The 20980-nt window shown below is 35.2% G+C and overlaps 1 protein-coding gene across 1 annotated transcript; it reads left to right on the forward strand.

Moving 5' to 3' along the window:
• The first annotated feature begins 2849 nt into the window (after positions 1-2849).
• LOC140144175 (uncharacterized) lies at positions 2850-20774 on the forward strand. Its single transcript, XM_072165999.1, has 9 exons — positions 2850-3132; positions 8525-8695; positions 10103-10402; positions 12296-12430; positions 14358-14450; positions 15346-15576; positions 18058-18126; positions 19140-19270; positions 19864-20774. The coding sequence occupies exons 1-9, from the start codon at positions 3066-3068 to the stop codon at positions 19933-19935; spliced, it is 1269 nt and encodes a 422-aa protein (XP_072022100.1). The 5' UTR covers positions 2850-3065; the 3' UTR covers positions 19936-20774.
• Positions 20775-20980: the final 206 nt, after the last annotated feature.

A 20980-nucleotide genomic window follows, 5' to 3' on the forward strand; every position in this document is an offset into this window, starting at 1 on the left:
TATGACGTCACTGTCCTCAAATTGTACATGAGAGTTGCCATTCCACGCACTTCGTGCGTAACCGTCGATCTTCCTTGCACAAACCATGTCATGACATGATACTATGAGCTTAAAATAGCTAATTTGCAAAGAAACTCAAACGCTTACCTGGCTAGGAATGCATCAACCACACCAATTACTTCTCTGGCTTGACTGTAGATTCTCAAAATTTTGAGAAAATGAAATGTTTTCGAATACACTGCAAAACTCAGCGTTAGCGACACCGTCGTGTGGAAATTTTTCATCATTGCGAAGGGAGACAAGCTGTGTGATGATAAGAGAACACACCACAAAAACCTTCTTCGCATTGATTTTATACACGCAAAGTTATGAAAGTAGAGTTCACGTTTATGTGCAAAAGTAGATATTTTCCCAGTTTTAAAGTATAAATTATGTATATCATCTTAGAGAAGAACATTTTGCATACCATGGTATGCATTAGCTTTAACATTGCTCGGCTACTTGTTGAGAAAATCAGCGATACATAAAAAAAAACCGATTTGACGACTGCTAACTACATTTTCCCCTTGTGTATTCATGCGCAAATAGTCTTAAATATTGCCCGAATATTCCCGTTTCTTTTTAACCTGTGTGACATTCACATTAAGAAATTGTATTTAAACACGATTTTGAACACTAAAATTGCTAATATTATATCAATTTGTCACATTTTGAATGTAAAGATGGCACTATATGACTGATAAACTTGGGCAGAAGCTGGCAGAAGTCTGATTTAGTGGTATAAGCCCTTGAATTAAAATGACCACGTGGTGATATATAACTGGGTGGAATATTTCCTAAAAATTGCAAAAATTCTTCAAATTATTTGCGAACCACGCAAAAGGTTAATCAAAATTGTAAGGATATAATGCAATATATTTCTTAATTCACATTTGATTCACAAGTTGACAAATATTTTTATAGTTACGAACACGTATATTATCACCAAACTCGATACAAAAAGTCTATGCAAAACATCATACTTTAAAAGTATGTCGATAATTATGCTATACCGGGTCCGAGTTTTACAATTTGTAGGCAGCTGATTGATATTTTCTTGTCCGTTTTCTGACCTTAGACAAAGTCGTTAACCCTTAACACGCGCATATTGTGTGTAAATAACAAAATACATTATTTTGTGCGCCCATTTTTCCGCATTTTTCGGCAACGTGAACATCTATGTTGAAATATATACGAAAACAATCATATGCCCAAATAGGGGGACCTATGTAGTATGTTCTGAATTCTTTTAGATTCTGAATTTGTAAAAAATAAATAAGGGTACTGTTATTATGCTAACAGCTAACATCTAGACTTTGGCCGTGGGCAAACCAGTAAACAAACGTCTTGCTATTAAACTCCAGCGTTTCTAGGATATATTTTTGAAGCGTATAATTTCATCCATGACCGCGGATAACACACAATTCAATTTAAAATCAATTAAAATTGATTTTATGTAATTAGTGTAGTGTGTGTTTTCATATAATTGTATGACAGAAATACTACTGTCTGTTCAATTAGCTTAGATTCTTGAATTTTTAAGATATTTGACAAAATAAAAAATTGCGGCCAAATTCATCAAAGAAAAGTGTTAGCACAGCCTTAGACCTAACGTGATTTATACTTTTCAAATTCCCAAGTTCAATCTAAAACCCCATTTCTTTTCAATTTTGCCTCATTTTAGACAATTACTTGGGTCCACCAAAAGGGTTCGCGACCTTTTTACAAATCGAGTGGGACGGCCCATTCTCAACTTAGGACATAGGTCTACCCTATCCAATTTAGCAAAACAATCTGTCCACCAATCTGTCCTGCCATTTCAATTGTTATACCGTTCCGGTTATTGGATAGGTTCTATAGGTGATGATGGTCCAGCGGTTTTTGTTATAACGAAATTATATGGCGCGATTACATTTTATCGGGCGTTTTATGCATTTTATTCTGAGCATTATTTTTTTCCTAAACAATGACATTAAAATTATGGATTTCGTTCTTATTTCAACTAGTTTACAATGTAAATTGAGTTTTGTTTAATACCATCATTCCTTCCCAAGAATATCAGCATTCGCTTGACATTTTCAGATACAGTGACTTTACAAGAACCTGATCGTTTTAAATAATATTTTCTTGTACAAAAGTTCTTTTGTTTCCCAATGTCCTTCTCATAGTTTGTATATATTCAACAAACGAATTGAAAATAAATGTGTAGTTTTATAATACGCCTATAGGCCTACACCTTCTCAGACCCATTCGATAAATAAATAAATAAATAAATAAATAAATAAATAAATAAATAAATAAACAAATAAACAAACAAACAAACAAACAAACAAATAAATAAATAAATAAATAAATAAATACGCAAGGAATGTATTGATATAAGCTGGGCCTATTTTAGAAAACTTAATAAATAAATAATAACGTAATGTTTCAATAGTAGGATTTCAACACAAACAGGCATAATGGCAAATATAGCTATTTTGCTGGACAATTATACTTCTTGATGCGGATGATCGAATAAATACTATCTCAGCGCATTATGACATTCGTCCCCATTGCTCTAAATGGATTGATTCAAAAAAGTTTATGATACCCGACGTTCTACGGCTTGTTATAAAAATATCGCGGGAAAAGACCAAAATTGAAAAGAAATGGGGTTTTAAATTGAACTTTAGAATTTGAAAAGTATAAATCACGTTAGGTCTAAGGCTGTGCTAACACTTTTCTTTGATGACTTTGGCCACAATTTTGTATTTTTTCAAATATCTTAAAAATTCAAGAATCTAAGCTAATTGAACAGACAGTAGGTTCAATTCAATGCACAAATAAAAGCTGACACCATAAATTTTACTCACTATTATCGTAAAACCAAACCGCGCCATATATTTGTTTTGGCATTAAAGCTATTGTGTTACTCATACCAATTGGCAAACCGGTTTGGCAACTCCATACAGTAGCATCAGTCAGTCTACGAGAGATGACGACCAGGGTTGAGGAATATACTTGCTGAGCACTCATGGTGAGAGATGAATTCTATTCTCTGTTATTTTCTGCTTGTCGCAGCTCTAAGCAAATCAGCTACAAGTAATGATGGTGAGTCGAAGTTTGTATCCTCAAATGTCATTCTTAATTGTGCGAAGTTTTGAACAACATGGTTCTTGCAGAGGCGGGATGATGATAACCTGCCGTGCGCTTGCTTCTGTCATGACTGCCCGGTTTTGAGCTTTAAAAATATACCAACTACTATTAGTAGGGCATATATATTTTAAGGAAGATCCTACTAAATCATTTTTGTAGGGTCTTGCTTTTAAACATGAACACAATCAGGGCATATGCCTATATCCTTAAATTCGAGTTGATGAGTAGAGATCGAGCGCAGCTCAGCCGGACACAGTATAACTATAAGGATTTATTAGCAATACAGTCTAAAAGTCATATCAAAATATATGACTTGTCATTTGCGTCTAATATATTCCACCACGTGTTCTGACTTGGTCAGATAAAACTATTTACTGTGTATTCTCAACTGTATTGTTATTGCGTCAAATTATATAATCATGTTTAAAATACGGCGTATCAACTAAAATATATAAGGGACCGTTCACAAACACTTGTTAGGGGGGGCTGGTGCAAAAAGGGGGGCTGAAAAAAATGACCACAAATTTTCCTGGGAAAATTGAGTTTGCTTTTCTATGGGGTTGATCCATAATTTTCATGTCAATAAGGGGTGCCTTGAAAATTTTGAGATCTGGGTCAGTCTATCGTAAACGGGGGCCCCTGAAAAATTTTCGCGATGAAATCTTTTTTTGCATCAGGCCCCCTAACAAGTGTTTGTGAACAGTCCCTAAATAGTGATTTACATCACAGATGTTCCAATATCTGTGTTTACAAGTACATTTTATAACAATGAACCGCAGGCCTGCATGCTACTGAGTGCGAATTAATAAATGAACTCAATCACACACTATATTAGTAGTTCAAGGGTGCGTATTATATTCAAGGTGCAACAGATTCACTTCTTTACACTCTAAATAAAAAAATCCCGGTAAAAATAGTAAAAATTACTCAATATTTAGTAAAAAGGTAACAGAGCAACAAAACGAGTCAACTGGAACTCAACACTGATTAAATATTTACTTCATTTGAGTACAATTGAATCAACAGTGAGTTCTATTCACTCATTTTGTTGCTCTGTCCCCTTTTTACTCAACATTGAGTAATTTTTATTTAGAGTGTACCATACCAGTACCTCCGCACAATTTACTACAGACTCAGATAAGTTGGAGGTATTTCAGAAGCTGTTTTCATTGAGTTGGGTAAAGTTCCCTCCACATTTGACCCTTTTATTTCGTTGTTTACCTTCCTATACTCAACAAATTGCCTAGAGTATTGTAATGCATTGTTGCATTACCTCTGCGATTCATTTGGTAAATGTCAAAAGAAATTTAACCAATGCTGTATAATTACAAAGTATAGTACAATGAAATTGCGCAGACCTCGGGAAAAGGGGGATATGCTGCTCACGGATTTTCGAATATTGGCCACTCTTTTATCGTCCAAAAGTCATTTTACGATGATTTTTTGCGCCAAATCGAATGTACGTCTTTAGCCGTCACGGGCCGCGGCCGCTCCAAATTGTCTTTGGATTATATTATATTATATTATATTATATTATATTATATTATATTATATTAATTATATTATATTATATTATATTATATTATATTTATTATATTATATTATATTATATTATATTATATTATATTATATTTCGATGCTCAATTTCGGTGTATTTTGTTTATTATGGAATTAAAGTGCAAAATTTGGGGCCGTTTCAATTCGACATGTTCGAAATCCACAATCTGGGCCATTCTGGAGTCCAGAATCCGGTCCAGAATATTTATAAAAAAAATGACATATGAGCTCATATGGTTAGGCCTACTGGCTTACATCCACGCAGCACCTACGTGTTGGAGCAGATATAGAGTTAAGATATGTCTTATAGGCCTATATAAGGTTGACAGGACTGGAGTATAGCCCAGATATTTTTAATTTGGATAAAATTTAAAGGCCAAGAGTTGGGTCTATATATAGTTTATGAAAAGCATTTTGTCAAATTTTCTTCACAATCTCGCGCATACGTTTTAGAGCCTGTGAACTTTGAATCCCTCTCAACATTAGTTCAGTCACGCAGATAAGCCAATGTGGGTTTCCTCTTACAAACTTCACAAATCTTTTCATTCTTTAGGATTTTACTTCTTCGTCACTAGTATGGTGTCCTATAATATGTTTCATATTGTGAGGTGGTGTAATAAGGGGCTGTGCAATAATTATTCCCCGGGGGGGGTAAAATGTCCGAACGGCCCGCCAAAAATCGCTTGCCCCCCCCTCTTGGCCTGCCAAAAATCGCTTGCCTCCCCCTCTCGGCCCGCCAAAAATCTTTGCCCCCCCTTACACATGCCAAATTTTTGGGATCCCAATTTTCAAACCTTAAATGGTCTAGATATATGTTGCGAGCGCAGCGAGCAGGAAAATTTGCATATTAAAGCGTTTCCGTACTGTTTTCCTAAGCCTTTTTAGAGCGTTTTATTTAAAAGGCGCCCATGAATGTGTGCCAAAAAGCGCTTGCCTCCCCCTCTCGGCTCAGTCGGCTGGCCAAAAATTGCTTGCCCCCCTTTCGGCTCGCCAAAAATTTCTTGGCCCCCCACAATTTTACCCTCCCCCCAGGGCTCATAATTATTGCACAGCCCCTAAGTATTTGTACCCGGGGTGGTAAAAAGGGAAGGGGTGTCAATAATAATGCTCTAAAAAGGTGTAGAAATATGTAAGGAAACGTCAATTGTCGTCAAATATGCTATGGAATATTCTAGGTTTTAAATTGGAGTTCCGCAATGATCTGCCATGTAGCCTATGAGGGAGCAAAGATTGTTTGCCACGTCGAAAGGGGGGAGGGGAATGTTGACAGAGGCGACAAGCGATTTTTGAGCAGACCATTTTGAAAATTCACCACTCCTGGGGTACATTTATAATTACTACACCGTGCACAGCCCCCGGTCCCCGCACTCCGTACATCCGCGGGTATTCATGCTCGTCGAAAATTTCGCGAAATAAGGGGTGTTTTCAGATGAAGAAACGCGATTCGCGAAACACAAGAAAAAGGGGTGTTTTTTCAAGCCACGTGTTCGCGAAATTGAAAAAAAAAGGTTATTTTCATAGAAATATCACTTCTCTTGCTTTTACCAGCGAAGCGGTAATATTTTATTATATCTTCTGTGGTATCACAGTTTCACAATTTTCCGTTCGGCGCATCCGGTGTGCACCCGGCCAAGTGATTGAAGCTCATACATTTAGCCTCTGCATTTAGCCATGGGCCTGTGAGCAAACCCAACGCGTTCCTGCCAGAAAAGGGTAGGCCCTATATTAGAAATATCGTTCGCGTTTTACCGAAAATAGAGGTATTGTCGAAGGGCAAATAATTCGCGAAATCGCTAAAAAAGGGTGTTTTTCCCTAAAAGTTCGCGAAATGAGATGCAAAAGGGGTGTTTTAAAGTTCGCCGAAAGCATGAATACCCGCGGATGCATGGAGTGCGGGGACCGGAATGCAATTCAAAGGTTTTTGAACCGGTTCTAGGTTTTGTTATTGGACCGAGGGAGGGGGAAGTGCACGGAATCCATAAACATATCTAACCTTTAATTTTCATATCTAACGTGCTCTGTTCTGCCATTAAACATTAATATTTGTGATTTCAGGCATGCATATGTTACCGTAAATGCTGATTCTAAAAATTAAAAACTTAATATAAAAACCGCATAGGCCTACAACATTTTGGTTTAGCACCTTTTTTGTTTTTGTTTTCTTTTTAGCCTAACACACCACCAATGCTCAGAAAATATGATCTCATAATAAAGGTAGAAAAGATACGAGAAAAATAAAATGCTAAACAAAACGATTTTTTTGCTCCTGTATATTAATGCTTGTCTGCCATTTTGCTTATATTTTTCTCAAACGTAGACTGAGAACCGTCTCTCTAAATGTAAAAGAGTGAAAAACTCACTCCCGAAAAGAGTGATTCACTTATAAGACCACTCAAAAAGGAGTGAAATGTGTTTTTTAACTTTAAAACCACTCAAAAAAAGAGTGAAAACCACTCTTTCAGAGTGAATTTTAACTCTTTCAAGGAGTTAAATGAAGGACAACTCTAAAATGTGTTGTCCTTCATTTAACTCCTTGAACGAGTTGAAATTCACTCTTTTTGAGTGGTTTTAAAGTTTAAAAACACATTTCACTCCTTTTGAGTGGTTTTATAAGTGAATCACTCTTTGGGGAGTGAGTTTTCACTCTTTTTACATTTATTTAGAGAGATTCAAAGAAAACTAATCTAGATATTTTTATAATCAGTATATGTAAAGCTAAAGAAATCTTAATCCTGTTTCATTATATCATTGCGAATTGCATTATATAGAGTAGGTTATTGTTAGGAATCATGATTTGGTAAAAATGCAGTTCAAAATAATCGTGTTATTTATTTTATTTAATCGGAAACGCGCGACCTACTTTAACAAGAAAGTCAAAGACCATGAAAAGCAAAATTTTATGGCAAATATTAAACCTTCATAGGCCTATGTTTATTGCAAGTGCATGATTACTAAATATTAAAATGAACCACAAGAACTTTATTGTTTGCAAAGGGTGAATGTTTCTATCAAATTTAGATATTGAATATTTGGTGTTATTGTCAAGTCTAATTTTAGGTTAAATTGTACTTTCATGGTTTAACATTAAGTTTAAATCAAATGAGCGGGCAAATGAGTCGCTAAAACGAGAGTAACTGATTTTACACCAGGAAGAGATGTTATAATCAATTCATTATATTTTCGTCCATATGTGTTAAAAGTCCTTATTTTTCCCGGTATCATGATTTTTTTAAGCATAATAATAAACTGCACTAATATTTTGGCATCAAAAAAGATTGAGTGATATTAAACGTATATAAGTAATATAAATACGTGTATAAGTACATTCATGCTTTAGTCGCAAATAGCTTAGCCTAAGTTTCATCAACGGAACCATAACATACTGAGTTACGACTATACTGTCCAGGTTTCAGGTTGGACGGGGGATGAAACCCTGGACTGATGAAACAAACCCACAATTACGCCAAACTGGAGCGCTGAAATTTGCATACAATATGTACAAGATGTACAAGAAAGGTGGAGCTGGGAGGGGTCAGCCATTAACCAAAAAGGTGCTATTGTATGTTTATGGAAATCGGACCATTTCATACAATGAATCAAGCAGGTGGGGGCATGAAAGCTCATGAACACAATGTCTAATGTCGGACTTAGCTCATGGCAGTCGGGATGGCAGTATCAATGGGCAAAGGTCTTACTGGGGTGTTCCCAATGTTCCCAATGTCCCCCGGTCACACCGCTATTTGTTAACTGCCTTTCTCACAATGTTTCACTGTTCTCTTTTTATTTCTAGATTCTTGCTGTGATAGCTTGGTGTTAGACCACAAGAGAGATGACTTAGTCTACCCCCTAGCGTGGCTTCCATATATCCAAAGGAAGATCCACTTTACCATCGATGCTGATCGTGACGTCATGATATCTTTATCTAAACAAACTCATTCCTTTGATCCACGGTACTTGATAGGTAATTTCATCTTCAATAGACTCTCTTTAATATTTTGGTATTTTGTGTGTTTGTGAAGTACAATTTTTAATACCAGATTTTGTTCCAATGAGCAATTTAAAAATGTATTAAATTGTTCCAAAGGATTCTAAACTGTCTTCCAGCGTTTTTGAAAGTAGCAATAACTGTTTCGAGACATAGGTTTCGAGAACCAGGTGGAGGTTGGCTTCATTTGAACATTAGAGAACCATAATCCACAAAAGGTTCATCTGATGAGTGCCCAAATACTAGTATCACTTTATCATGTTTAAGAACCATCGCAGGTTTTGTTTATGGACGGAGCACAAATGAAGAACCAATTATTGGGATTTTTTTCTCAGAGTGATATCGCTAATATGAGATATGCATAGCGAAATGGTTGGCATGATCTTTAAAGACGGTACATACTGCAGTTACTGTCCGTTTTCCTATACACAATACACAGTGCTCTCACCATTGACGCGTGACCCTACAAATGATGTATGTTGGGAGAATGGACACTTGCCTAGTTAACATCACTGTGTGAAAAATAACCAGCCAATATTTTATTTATTCTCCAAAACTTCTAGCAAATATATTTCTCTAACATGACCTAAAATTACAGCTAGGTTAGATGTTCAGAAATGGTCGTACTTTTGTAAAATATGAGTGAGGGCAAGGCATAGCTAGCCAACTCCCCCGTGTTAATTGAATGGAGATTTGACCGAAAATATTGGTATCGGACCGCTCACTTCTGAAGGATGCCACAAAAAACCGGTAAAAGCTACATTTAAATTATTCTAAATAGGTTCTAGAAAATAAAGTTTTGTAACATGTCCTAAATTTTTAGCTAATTTAGGTGTTTGGAGAGGGTCGTACTTTTGTGTTTTAGGAAGGACATGTAAACGACAGATAACACCAAAAATATGAAGAAATTATTTCTAAACCGTGTTAAGTCAAAAATCATTATGTTGCTCATTTTCAAGAATGCTGGTTTACAAAAGCACGACATTGTCTGATTTCGTGAACAAAGCCACACATAACATTGTTTCCTTTCGTTTCCTTTGTAATCGGTTACCCAACTGAAGCTATGAATTCCAGCTTTATTGCGATATCGCACATGAAAACAGTCACTTGTGCACAACCAGAGAAGATCCGATTTAATCAGTTGAGCTGTTTCAATGAGTGTTATCTTGGTTTAATAGCTTTTAATGGGGTTAAGTCCTGCAAAGGTCGAGATGAATTCTACTGTAGACATGACTGCATCATGTCTTAATACTCACAACGTTTACCGGTTTTGAATAAAATGCCGAGATAAAACAGATCACTCAGACGGTCCTTAAACATGGTGAAAGCTGGTAAACATCATATCTTTCAAATAACAATTTTTATTTTCATTTGTTATCTCAGTCTTTCAAGAGGACAATAGTAACAGAGCTTCCATAAAGCGATGCACTTCGAACCCACCATCATTCACGTGCGAAGATGAATCCTACACGCCAAGCTCAACTCCATACCTCATCAACGGGACTTCAAAACACTACTGGATTAGCCAACTAAGTGATGACTACACTGTCCAGGTTGGACGGGGAGAAGATGCCAAACCATTTATGTCTTTCACTCCGAGCTGGAGCGCTGAGATGAGCATCAGATGGATAGGGTTAGGCACGGCTGTGGATGAAAGAGTAAAATGGCAGTTTTGTGATCTTGGTAAGAGATGCAATAGAGGAATAATAATGTTATTGCTAAAATGCTGATTAATTGAAACGTAAAGGTTACATAAGGACTATGAGCAAGACAAATGTTATGTAACTACATTGCATTGCATTGCGTTGCATTGCGTTGCATTGCGTTGCATTGCATTGCATTGCGTTGCATTGCATTGCATTGCACTGCATTACATTACATTACATTACATTACATTACATTACATTACATTGCATTGCATTGCATTCCATTGCATTGCATTACGTTACGTTACGTTACATTACATTACGTTACGTTACGTTACGTTACGTTACGTTACGTTACATTACATTACATTACATTACATTACATCGCATCACATTGCATTGCATTGCATATTGCATTACATATACATTCCATTACATTACATAACGTTACGTTACGTTACATTACATTACATTATCTGACGTTACGTTACGTTACATTACATACATTACATTACATTACATTACATTACATTACATTACATCGCATCACATTGTATTGCATTACATATACATTGCATTACATTACATTACGTTATGTTACATTACATTACATTATCTTACGTTACATTACATTACATTACATTACATTACATTACATTACATTACATTACATTACATTACATTACATTACATTACATTACATTACATTACATTACATTACATTACAACATCTTAATGTACGTATCAGCATTAGCATAAAATCAATGGTCTACAGTCACTGGCTGAAAATGAGTCGTTTTTGTTATGGCAAATAAGAAGCTGAAATGATGTATTGTTGTATATTTTAGATTTTCTCTGGAATTAAAGTGTGAAGAGTGCTGCATTTTGGAAAAGTACGAGTAGTAGAACACAAACTTCCAGCTCATAAAATCCTCTTTGTACGGCTGAGAAGGTATTAGTTTATTTATAATGTGTGGTTAAATATGTGTTATTTTTGACAAAAACAAGGTTTTTCTTTCTATAAACATTTTCATATTGCCAACAATAACAAACGTGGAAATTAATTTTTTTCTGCCAGTTCTGTTGACTAATCCCGAAACGTTAAAAACGGGAGTCACCCTATAAAAATATTTGAAACCGTGATTAAAATATAACGTAAAATATTCTACTATTGTTACATTTATACAGAAAGTAGTGGTGCAGAGAGAGAGGTCATCGTTTGAATGAGAACTTATTTTTAATAAATTTCTGTTCATTTGAGGTTGAGATCATCCGTAATAAATCACATGAATTATTAAATTTCTATTTACATAGCATTTTGTAATATTTTAAGCCCTGTTTACAAGCTTTTACATGAAATTGTGCAATTTTCATACATTTCCACCATGTTGTATCGGTCATCCGGCCTATGAGTAGCTCACACATGTATATAAACCAGTCATTATATTTTAATCCGTTTCATTTTGGAGATAATTAATGTCATTTGTAATAACTGCTTTTTCATTTTCGCCATTTTTGCAGAATAATGTTGCTTTCCTTCAAGGCCTAAAGTTGTTGACGTTCAAAGACATCCCATTTCCATCCTAGTTTAATGGCAAGTCTCACTCTTAACCAACTGCAGACCCAGGACCTAGTGTTTATTCCTGCTCAAAACAAGCCATATCACCATGTACTTTTGCTGTTCTCTGACGTTTTAAACACATGCCTTTGCTGTAATTTAAAAATCCCGCCTTTTTGCGTGATTTGGCAGTGTAACCTATTGATGTTATGCTGTTACGTAATTGTCATGTTCGCAATAGATAACGGCCATCTTTGATTTCATAATGGCAGCCATTTTCGAATTTTGTTTGATGTGCATGTTCATAGATTTGGTACACATATACTTGATGCGACGTACTTAACTTTGTTTTATATATCTGTTTACTTACAGTTGTTAATGAAATAGCACAACACAAACCCAGCTTTCAAAGTTCTAATTTATATGAGGGGTCGATAACTTATGACCCATCGAGGGCAAATGGTTATAACTCAAGTTTACAGCTGCCAGGGTACTGCTCACAAACAGGTACGAGAATGAAAGTAATCATGAACTTAATATTCATCTCAGGAATCTGCTTAAATCTTTCAAACCTGTTTTTTTATTGATGATGTTATCGGTAAGATATCTTTGATTGGTTTAAATGTTTTGCTGTTGCTTATTGTTCTGTCTAAAGAGTTTTGTCATTATGTTACAATTAGTCATTATGTCGCCAACTTCAAGAAGTGCACATATCGTTTCGTGCCCTTGGTTGATAGAGTTCGTTTTGTGTTTATTTATTTATTTATTTATTTATTTATTTATTTATTATCCATTTATTTATTTATTTATTTATATTTATTTATTTATTTATTTATTTATTTATTTATTTATTTATTTATTTATTTATTTATTTATTATTCATTTATTTATTTATTTATTATCAATTTATTTATTTATTTATTATCCATTTATTTATTTATTTATTTATTTATTTATTTATTTATTTATTATCATTTTATTTATTTATTTATTTATTTATTTATTTATTTATTTATTTATTTATTACACAACCATAGAAGAAATGCATTGATAAAAATGTGAATAAAACAGTTTTTTGATACAAGGGCATTAAAATAGTTCTAGTGAACTGAATGGGCTGGGATCAAATAGCTTCTAATAACAAATCTATAAATTATTATTTGGCCGGGCTCCACAGATGGATCGCTAAATTGGTATTTAGTTGGCCCCATGTCACAGGGGAAGTTGCCCAAAGTGGTCAAAAATTGTCAAAATAGTATAAAGTTATTCAAAGTTTCACGAACTTGCTTAAAACTTCCGCGAAATTCAAGTGCGGTAAGTTTCACAAACTTGCTTTAAAGTTTTTCAAAATTGCGTAAAGTTATTCAAAGTTTCGCAAAATTTGCTTAACATTTTTTCAAAATTGCTTAAGGGATCCAAAATGAGCGTTTATTGCGTTTCGACAGTATTTTTTGTGGGACATGAGAGCACCTCAGACCTATCGAATTGCATTCTGAATACGAAGCATGTCTTTCTGATATCAAATAATTTTCATTTTTTAAAATCACAATATAATACAAATTTTATGACAAATTATAAAAATTTGATATTTTTCAAATTTTTGATATATAACAGTCCTCGAAGTAAATTATATAAATCTAATGATATATTCTTAAAGTGTATGTAGCAGGGAGGAAAAGCCGACGATCAATTGAAAATTTTGACCTTTCATATTGAAAAGATATGGAATTTTTTCCCAAAAGACCTATTTTTTTTTTGGTGTTTTGGGAAAAAAATCCATATCTTCAATACGAAAGGTCAAAATTTTCAATTGATCGTCGGCTTTTCATCCTCCTACATACACTTTAAGTATAAATCATCAGATTTATAAAGTTTACTTCAAGTACTGTTAAATATCAAAAATATCAATTTTAATGATTTGCCATAAAACGTGTATCAAATTGCGAATTTCAAAAAATCAAAATTATTTGATATCAGAAAGACATTCTTCGTATTCAGAATACAATTCGATATGTCTGATGTGCTCTAATGTCCCAAAATAAATATTGTCCAAACGTTCATACCCCAGCCCTTAAAGTTGCCGAAAAGATGCTCAAAAGTTTTCAAAATTGCTTAAAAGTACTTCACCTCCCGCGCAAGCTGCGTAAAGTGGGCGCGGATTTCATCAAATTTTCCAAAATTTTCCAATGCAGCACAAATAGATCTTGACAATCTTACGCAGCTTTATTTGGGGAACTTTACGTAACATTAAAGGTTGCAAAATTTCAGCCATTTTTGGAGAATTTTGGGCAACTTCCCCTGTGACATGTGGCCTTTTAGTTGGCAACAGGATTAATTATAAAGATTTACTTGCGAAGATTCCCAGTGAAAGGGCGACTCTTCGATTATGTTTACGGAAAATAATTGTTTTTGATTTCGCTTATCGTATTTTCAGCATACATTGATATAGAGCCTTGGTGGCATGTCGATTTACAGGCAGAATACAACATAAAAATCGTTAGATTGTGGAACAACATTGATGATACGTGTAAGTAACTTATGTTGCTATGAATCTGTGTGTAATATCGGTCATAGGGCATAAAGTATCTTTACGCCTAAAACTTGAGTGATTTCTTAAAGCCTAAAACTTGGTAATAGATATAGTGTGGTAACTGGTAAAGATTGTGTGCTATATACTATATCAATAGGCCTACTATTGATGGTATATAGAAGTTAAAAGTCTTAGTCTTAATTATAGTGTTTCTTTGATTTTACGCCTCTTAAAGGAGGATTTCGTGATCCTATTAAGCATGCTCTTTTTATGAGATTTTCATTAGATATCCACGAAAAATGCTTATTCCCAAAATTTCAGTTGATTCCGATTTTGCATTTGTAGTTATGCATGATTATGTGTATTGCACTACTCCATAGGGCACTGTTGTAATTTCGTTCTGGTATACCAGAACGAAATTCAAATTTCACGATATTTTTGCTGAACGAATTAATCTGCAAGAAATGTTTGGTACATAAACATTATGTAGCCAGAGGTTTCCAGTGGTGTAAATATCTCAACTTTATTTTTGAAAAAGTGGGGGGATGAGGCTGTGGATCACGAAATGACCTTTTAACTTCAGTTCTAATGAAAAGCATTGCATTTAGTGAAGTTTACTAGGTTAGAGATGTTGGAGCAAATGCCGGGGGCAAATGTTGGCAATTCATTTTGTAAAAATAGCTTTCAGTTTGAACTAATGTGACAGATTTACATAAAAATTCTTGACCAACCCTTTAACATTGCCTATGAAAAGACGATCGATTTTTTAAAATCGCAGCGTGTTTAAAAATATTTTCGCGATTTTAGGGAGTTAGCGGAAATTCGACAACATTCGGTATATTAATAACCACATCAGTTTGGATATTTATTCAAAACCATCTTGCTTTTTCAGCACATGAAATGGAAGGAGTTGCCGTCTACGTCAGTTCTATGATGTCCTATACAAACCAAAAAATAAGAGAACAATCAAAATTATGCGGTGCTGGGGAAGTAACGAGATATGAAGCAGAAAAAGACAGTGTTATTGTCAGATTTTGTGATTATAATAAAGGCAGATACGTTTATCTCATCAAGAAAGCACCTACGCTGAAGCTATGCGGTGTGGAAGTATTTGGATATCAAGGTAGGCATGATGGTAGGACACTAGCCTTTTCGAGATGTGGCGGACACGATAGGATGGCGCTGCACGAAGTTGAAGTGGGTATTTTGAATTTGCCGGGTTTTACCCCTGACGCCATACTTCGAAAAGGCTAGTGGGAAAAATATGGTCATCAGAGGTAAAAGATGCGGCATTAAAAAGGGACAGAGCCGTAACTAGACTTTTGTAATCGAAAATATCAAAATCGTCAGAATTTTGTTTTTCATTCAACTTCTACCAGTAGATCTATATAGAAACATTAGCATGCGGAAACGAGGGCCTATGTTTGATCCTTTCCATCAATCTTGTCAGATTTGTTTAGACATAATCACTGTCTATTTTGTGTCCTTTAGATGACCCAAAAGTATCAAACTATGTGGTTTCAGATATAGGCATATCATATATTTAAACACTCTTACTCTATAAGAGCGTGTACACCATTTTAATTCATATTAACAGTTTGGGCATTATCGAGACCGATCTCTTTTTAATTGGCAATTTCTGAAACGGCCCTCATTTGGCAAATATTTGACACTATTAACATCTAAGCTCCAAAAACACAATTTCAGGAAATTTTAGCTGTTTACGAAATTTTAAAATTCATTTTGAATTAAGTTTTTGGGAAAATATTCAGAATTTTATTATAAGGCCAAGTAAAATAAAATACAAGTTTCTCGTCCCCGCCCGCCTCCTTTTTTTTTTTTTTTTTTTTTTTTTTTTTCAAAAAAGTTTTTAAATGTGTTTCCTATAGAAACCCACCCAAGCCCAACTAGCCAAACACCCTTGCCCCAACCCCTAAAAGGGTATTAGGGGTGAAATTGATTTCACCCCAAAATCGGACCTATATTTAGCTTAGTAAATGCATGAATATATTAATAAAGTTTCAATTACTTTATTTAGCCTCATCTCATCAAAATGGCAATTTTTTTATGGCTAATTATAGGAAGGAGAAACCTTTCACATAATTTTGGAAATAAAAAAAAAATTCTTGCTAAAATTCTAAAAATACCAAAAAATACATTCAAGTGCAAAAGCTTTTTTCTTCTGGGTAAGAATTTTTTTCTTACGTGCAACAGCTTTTTTCTTTTAGGTTAGAAATTTGATGAGTAGGCCCATGCATGCATTTTGTATATGATGACCTATTTATCAAATTTCTAACGTGCATAAAAAAAAGCTGTTGCATGCAAGAACAAATTCTTACCCATCAGAAGAAAAAAGAATTTTAGAAATAATTTTAAATTTCCAAAATTATGTGAAAGGTTGCTCTTTTATTTTGTTAGCGATAAAAATAACAATTTCGATGAATTGAGGCATTATAAAGCAATAAAAACGTTAACACATTCATGCATTTTAAAACATTAAATATAGGTCCGATTTTCAGGTGAAATCAATTTCTCCCTAATTACCTTTTGGGGGGTAAGGGCACAGGTTTTGGATTAGGTTAAAGGTTAGTTGGGCTTGGGTGGGTGTATATTTGGTGGTGGGTTAGAGTTTGTGTCAGGGTAGGAAAATATTTTTAAAAATGTTTAAAAATTAAAGAAAAATGTTCGGTATCGGTTTCGGTATTGATTTCAAACCGAAATAAACCAGGAAATTGGGTATATATCGAATATTCATATTGATTATTGTCAAGCTGAACAACAAATGTACATTTTCACTGTTTCTGAATTTTGAAACATACTTAGTAAGTGGACTAAAAATGATACAAATCATTTGTTTTGTCATACATTGCATCAGTATACCAAATAGCACAATATCGGTGATTAAATAAACATTGAACAGCCATATTTAGCATGGCGGCCATCTTGGAAAAAATAGCAAAAAATTGAAAAATAGTAAATAGTAAAGCCCTGCCTCCTCCTTTTTTGAAAAAGTCCGGACGAGAAACTTCTTTTTTTTACTTGGCCTAATAGGGTATGTTCTTCTAGAAAAAGAAAAAATCCCGACCGACTGACCTTGGTAATCAAGTCCGGTTGCTGTTGTTGTTTTCTCGTCACCTTTTTGCAGATAATTATATGGCGTTTCCCCCGTTTGTTTTGCCATTCATATGCCGTTCTAGGGTAAAAATAGGTTCTGGTCTAAAATAGACTTATAATTATAGGATATTCATGATATTGGGCTATAGTTTAATAAAACTGACAAGTTTAACAATGGAATATCGTCCACTGCCCTGCGGCGATGCACAGGTGAATAATGCCCATACAATAAGAGTGGTACTTTAATTATAAAGTATAAGTAGTACTTTAATTGCTTTAATTAATTTACCTTTCATACAGTTTTCTGTTACACCGTTTTCGAAATTATTAACAATATCCTTAAAATTCAAAGAGTAGATATCATAATGAAAGGCTATATAGGGGCTGCTGTTATTATTAATTGTATTCCAATATTTTACCAATAAATAGGCCTATACGTTTTCATTACCATTTTTCTGACTGTTTGCTATGATTTTGTACTTTTTCTCAGATCCTCCTAGTAGCAAATCATCTGCCAAAACATCTTGCTCGAAATATTCAAATACATCAAGTAATAATGGTAAGTATCATGTTATTTTTCCAACTTTTTTTTTTTCGACATGTTTTCGTATTTTAATGGTAACATTACAAAAATATGTCCTGCACCGTGCTTCTAGGTATATTATATTACATTTAATTTTTGAGGACGAGCACTGATTTAATAAGGAAGCATAGAATGGAATACGCTGTGTAAACTGCATAAGAAGGTGCGGGTTTTTTTGTGGCTCAGACTGCTAAAAGTCTGCATGGCTAAAACAATCGAAAAGTGACGTTATATCACCAAACACAACAACAACAACAAGAACAAAAAAGGACTGTGACATAACTAAAAACGCATATTTACATGTTTTTCAAACATATAAGTACATTGTATATCATTCAATTATTCACCTATCTTGGTAATTTGTGGGTTGTCCTCCATTATCGTTGGCCATACGAGTTATAACTCAGTGGCGTAGCGTCATCAATCGATCTGAAATTTAAAAAAACCATAGGAAAATGGCCGAAAAACGGCTTGTACCCCCCCAATCAGACCCGGTGCCCCAATCGGATGACCCACGCTACGCCACTGTTATAATTACAAGAATATCTCCTATGTCCTCCATTATCGTTGGCCATACGAGTCATAACTACCAGAATATGTCCTCCATTATCGTTGGCCATACGAATCATAACTACCAGAATATCACATATGTCCTCCATTATCGTTGGCCATACGAGTCATAACTACCAGAATTTCTCCTAGGAGATTTCTAAAAGATTAAATCTGATTTGATACCTAGGAGAAATTAATTTCTGGTTGATTCAGTCTTGATGAAGGTTGTTCCACTGCCTATTAGTGCTCATATAAAATGTCCGATGTGATGGTAACAAAGGTGGTTGAAATAATGTTTCATTTTCACCAAATTGAACATCAATCTATCTTTATATAGAATATGTATCATAGTCGTATTCCCGTGCTTTAAGATTCAAATCCCGTTATTATCTTAACATTTTTTCATTTTTTATACTATTTCTGTTATTATTTTTCAGGTGGAAGTAGTAATAGCGTGGCTTTATCATGTGTAATAACTATATTATTAATTGCCTTAATGGCGGGTACAGGCTTGGTATATTATGCTTACACTCATCCGTCATCTAATATAGGTCTGTTTCTATTAAAAGTAAGTACACAGGCGTCTTTTACCGTAAACTTCAGTATTTAAGCCGCTGCTTTAGTATCACCTTTGGTTTTGATATGACGCGCAGCATTATACATGTATACATGTGCACCATGAGTCACAGTGCTATCCAATCATCTTTACAGTTAACCCAACACCCGAAAATACCACAAAATACCACGAGGATAACCACTGCGGACGCTCGGATTCCAGGCGATGCGATGACGCAATCACCCTAAGTGCTATATTTTCAGGGAACCGCTGGCCGGGCCAGCGCAACCCCTGTGGCTACCCGTGGGTGATCGTGTGCTTAGCATGCGAGGGTCTAAGGTTCGAATCCATACATGACTTCTTATAGCAAAAAGGTCCGGTGTTAGGGTTAAGTGAAGCCACCTCCCATGCAATGAATAAGTCGGAAACGATGCTTACGATCTCCGGCATATTTAAATATATCCTGGGAAAGGATTTCAATTTTTGGTAAATTTTGTTGGCTCCATAATTATGCGTTCTTCATATCTCATAGAAATGTAGACATAATATTTCTAACTGTTCATATTCTAACTTGATATTAATTCTTTCCATTTTCCTACACGCAGTTTACTGGTCGGTTTCGTAATGACAATCTTCCTGTTGCCACATACACACCGATACGTCCATCTAATGTATGAGCACTTCTTCCTGCCTGGTGAGTTTTGTCAAGTGTCTTCCAGTCAACAAGTGCTCTTCTAAATGAACACCACGAAAGTTTGTTTTTATCTACGAGCTCGATTTTGAAGAGAGATATTTTGAAGAGACATAAGAAGGTAACCTTCACCTATTACTGCCATCCTTGCCAAAAGACCACTCTGGCTGTACTGACATAACCTATTTGTCACTCGAGCGATCGACACTTTTTGGTGGCATCGAGCTGGTTAAAGGCAATATCTTATAGAGTCGTTTGTTTCAGTGCCTTCCGCTTCGTTTATGTCAGAACGTAGAAGGTACTTACAAAATCAAGACAAACCCTATCTCCGTTGAACAAGATAGTTTTAAAATAATTCAGGACTGAAGCTCGTTTCTGCATGGCAACAGTCAGGTCACATGCAGCCTGGAACTGATTCGGAATTGCCGCCGACATGTCTAGCCTCTGTTCGGAAAAACAAGAATCCCTTCCGAATCGCCATCTCTTCATTGAGAACAAACATTAACTGCAGGTCGTCAAAGTTAAACGGTAGATCGGGCAATTTTATATTCAGTTTTTAAATGATTATTTCACCGCGCCACATTATTATGTTCACACACACGTGCCTTACATCTGAGGAAGAATGTGCACTCAACTTTGGAGCTTTAGAGAGCAGTGGCGTAACTAGGGAGGGGGGGCAGGGTGGCGTGGGGCAACGTGCCCCGGGCGCCACCCTTAGGGGGCGCCAAATTGACCAATTCAGCATCGATTCTGCGCCCCTCCAAGCGATGAAAGTCAAAATTTTCGCTCGCATTTCAGCACAAAATCAATTGAGAAAACATTTTAAGACCAATATTCAATTAGTGGTATGCCTTATTTGTCAAAAATGTCGCGAATAATCAGAGGGGAGGGTTGCATTAATTCAGACGATGAGTCGTTATGTGCTTTAGGCCTAATTAAAGTCAACCTCATTCAATCAGCTGTCCTGCTTGGGCTTCCACCGTACTGAGTCAATGTCCTGGTCGGGGTGTGTCTGGATCTCACACTACATG

This window comes from Amphiura filiformis, unplaced genomic scaffold (assembly GCF_039555335.1).
Source record: "Amphiura filiformis unplaced genomic scaffold, Afil_fr2py scaffold_44, whole genome shotgun sequence".
NCBI lineage: Eukaryota > Metazoa > Echinodermata > Ophiuroidea > Amphilepidida > Amphiuridae > Amphiura > Amphiura filiformis.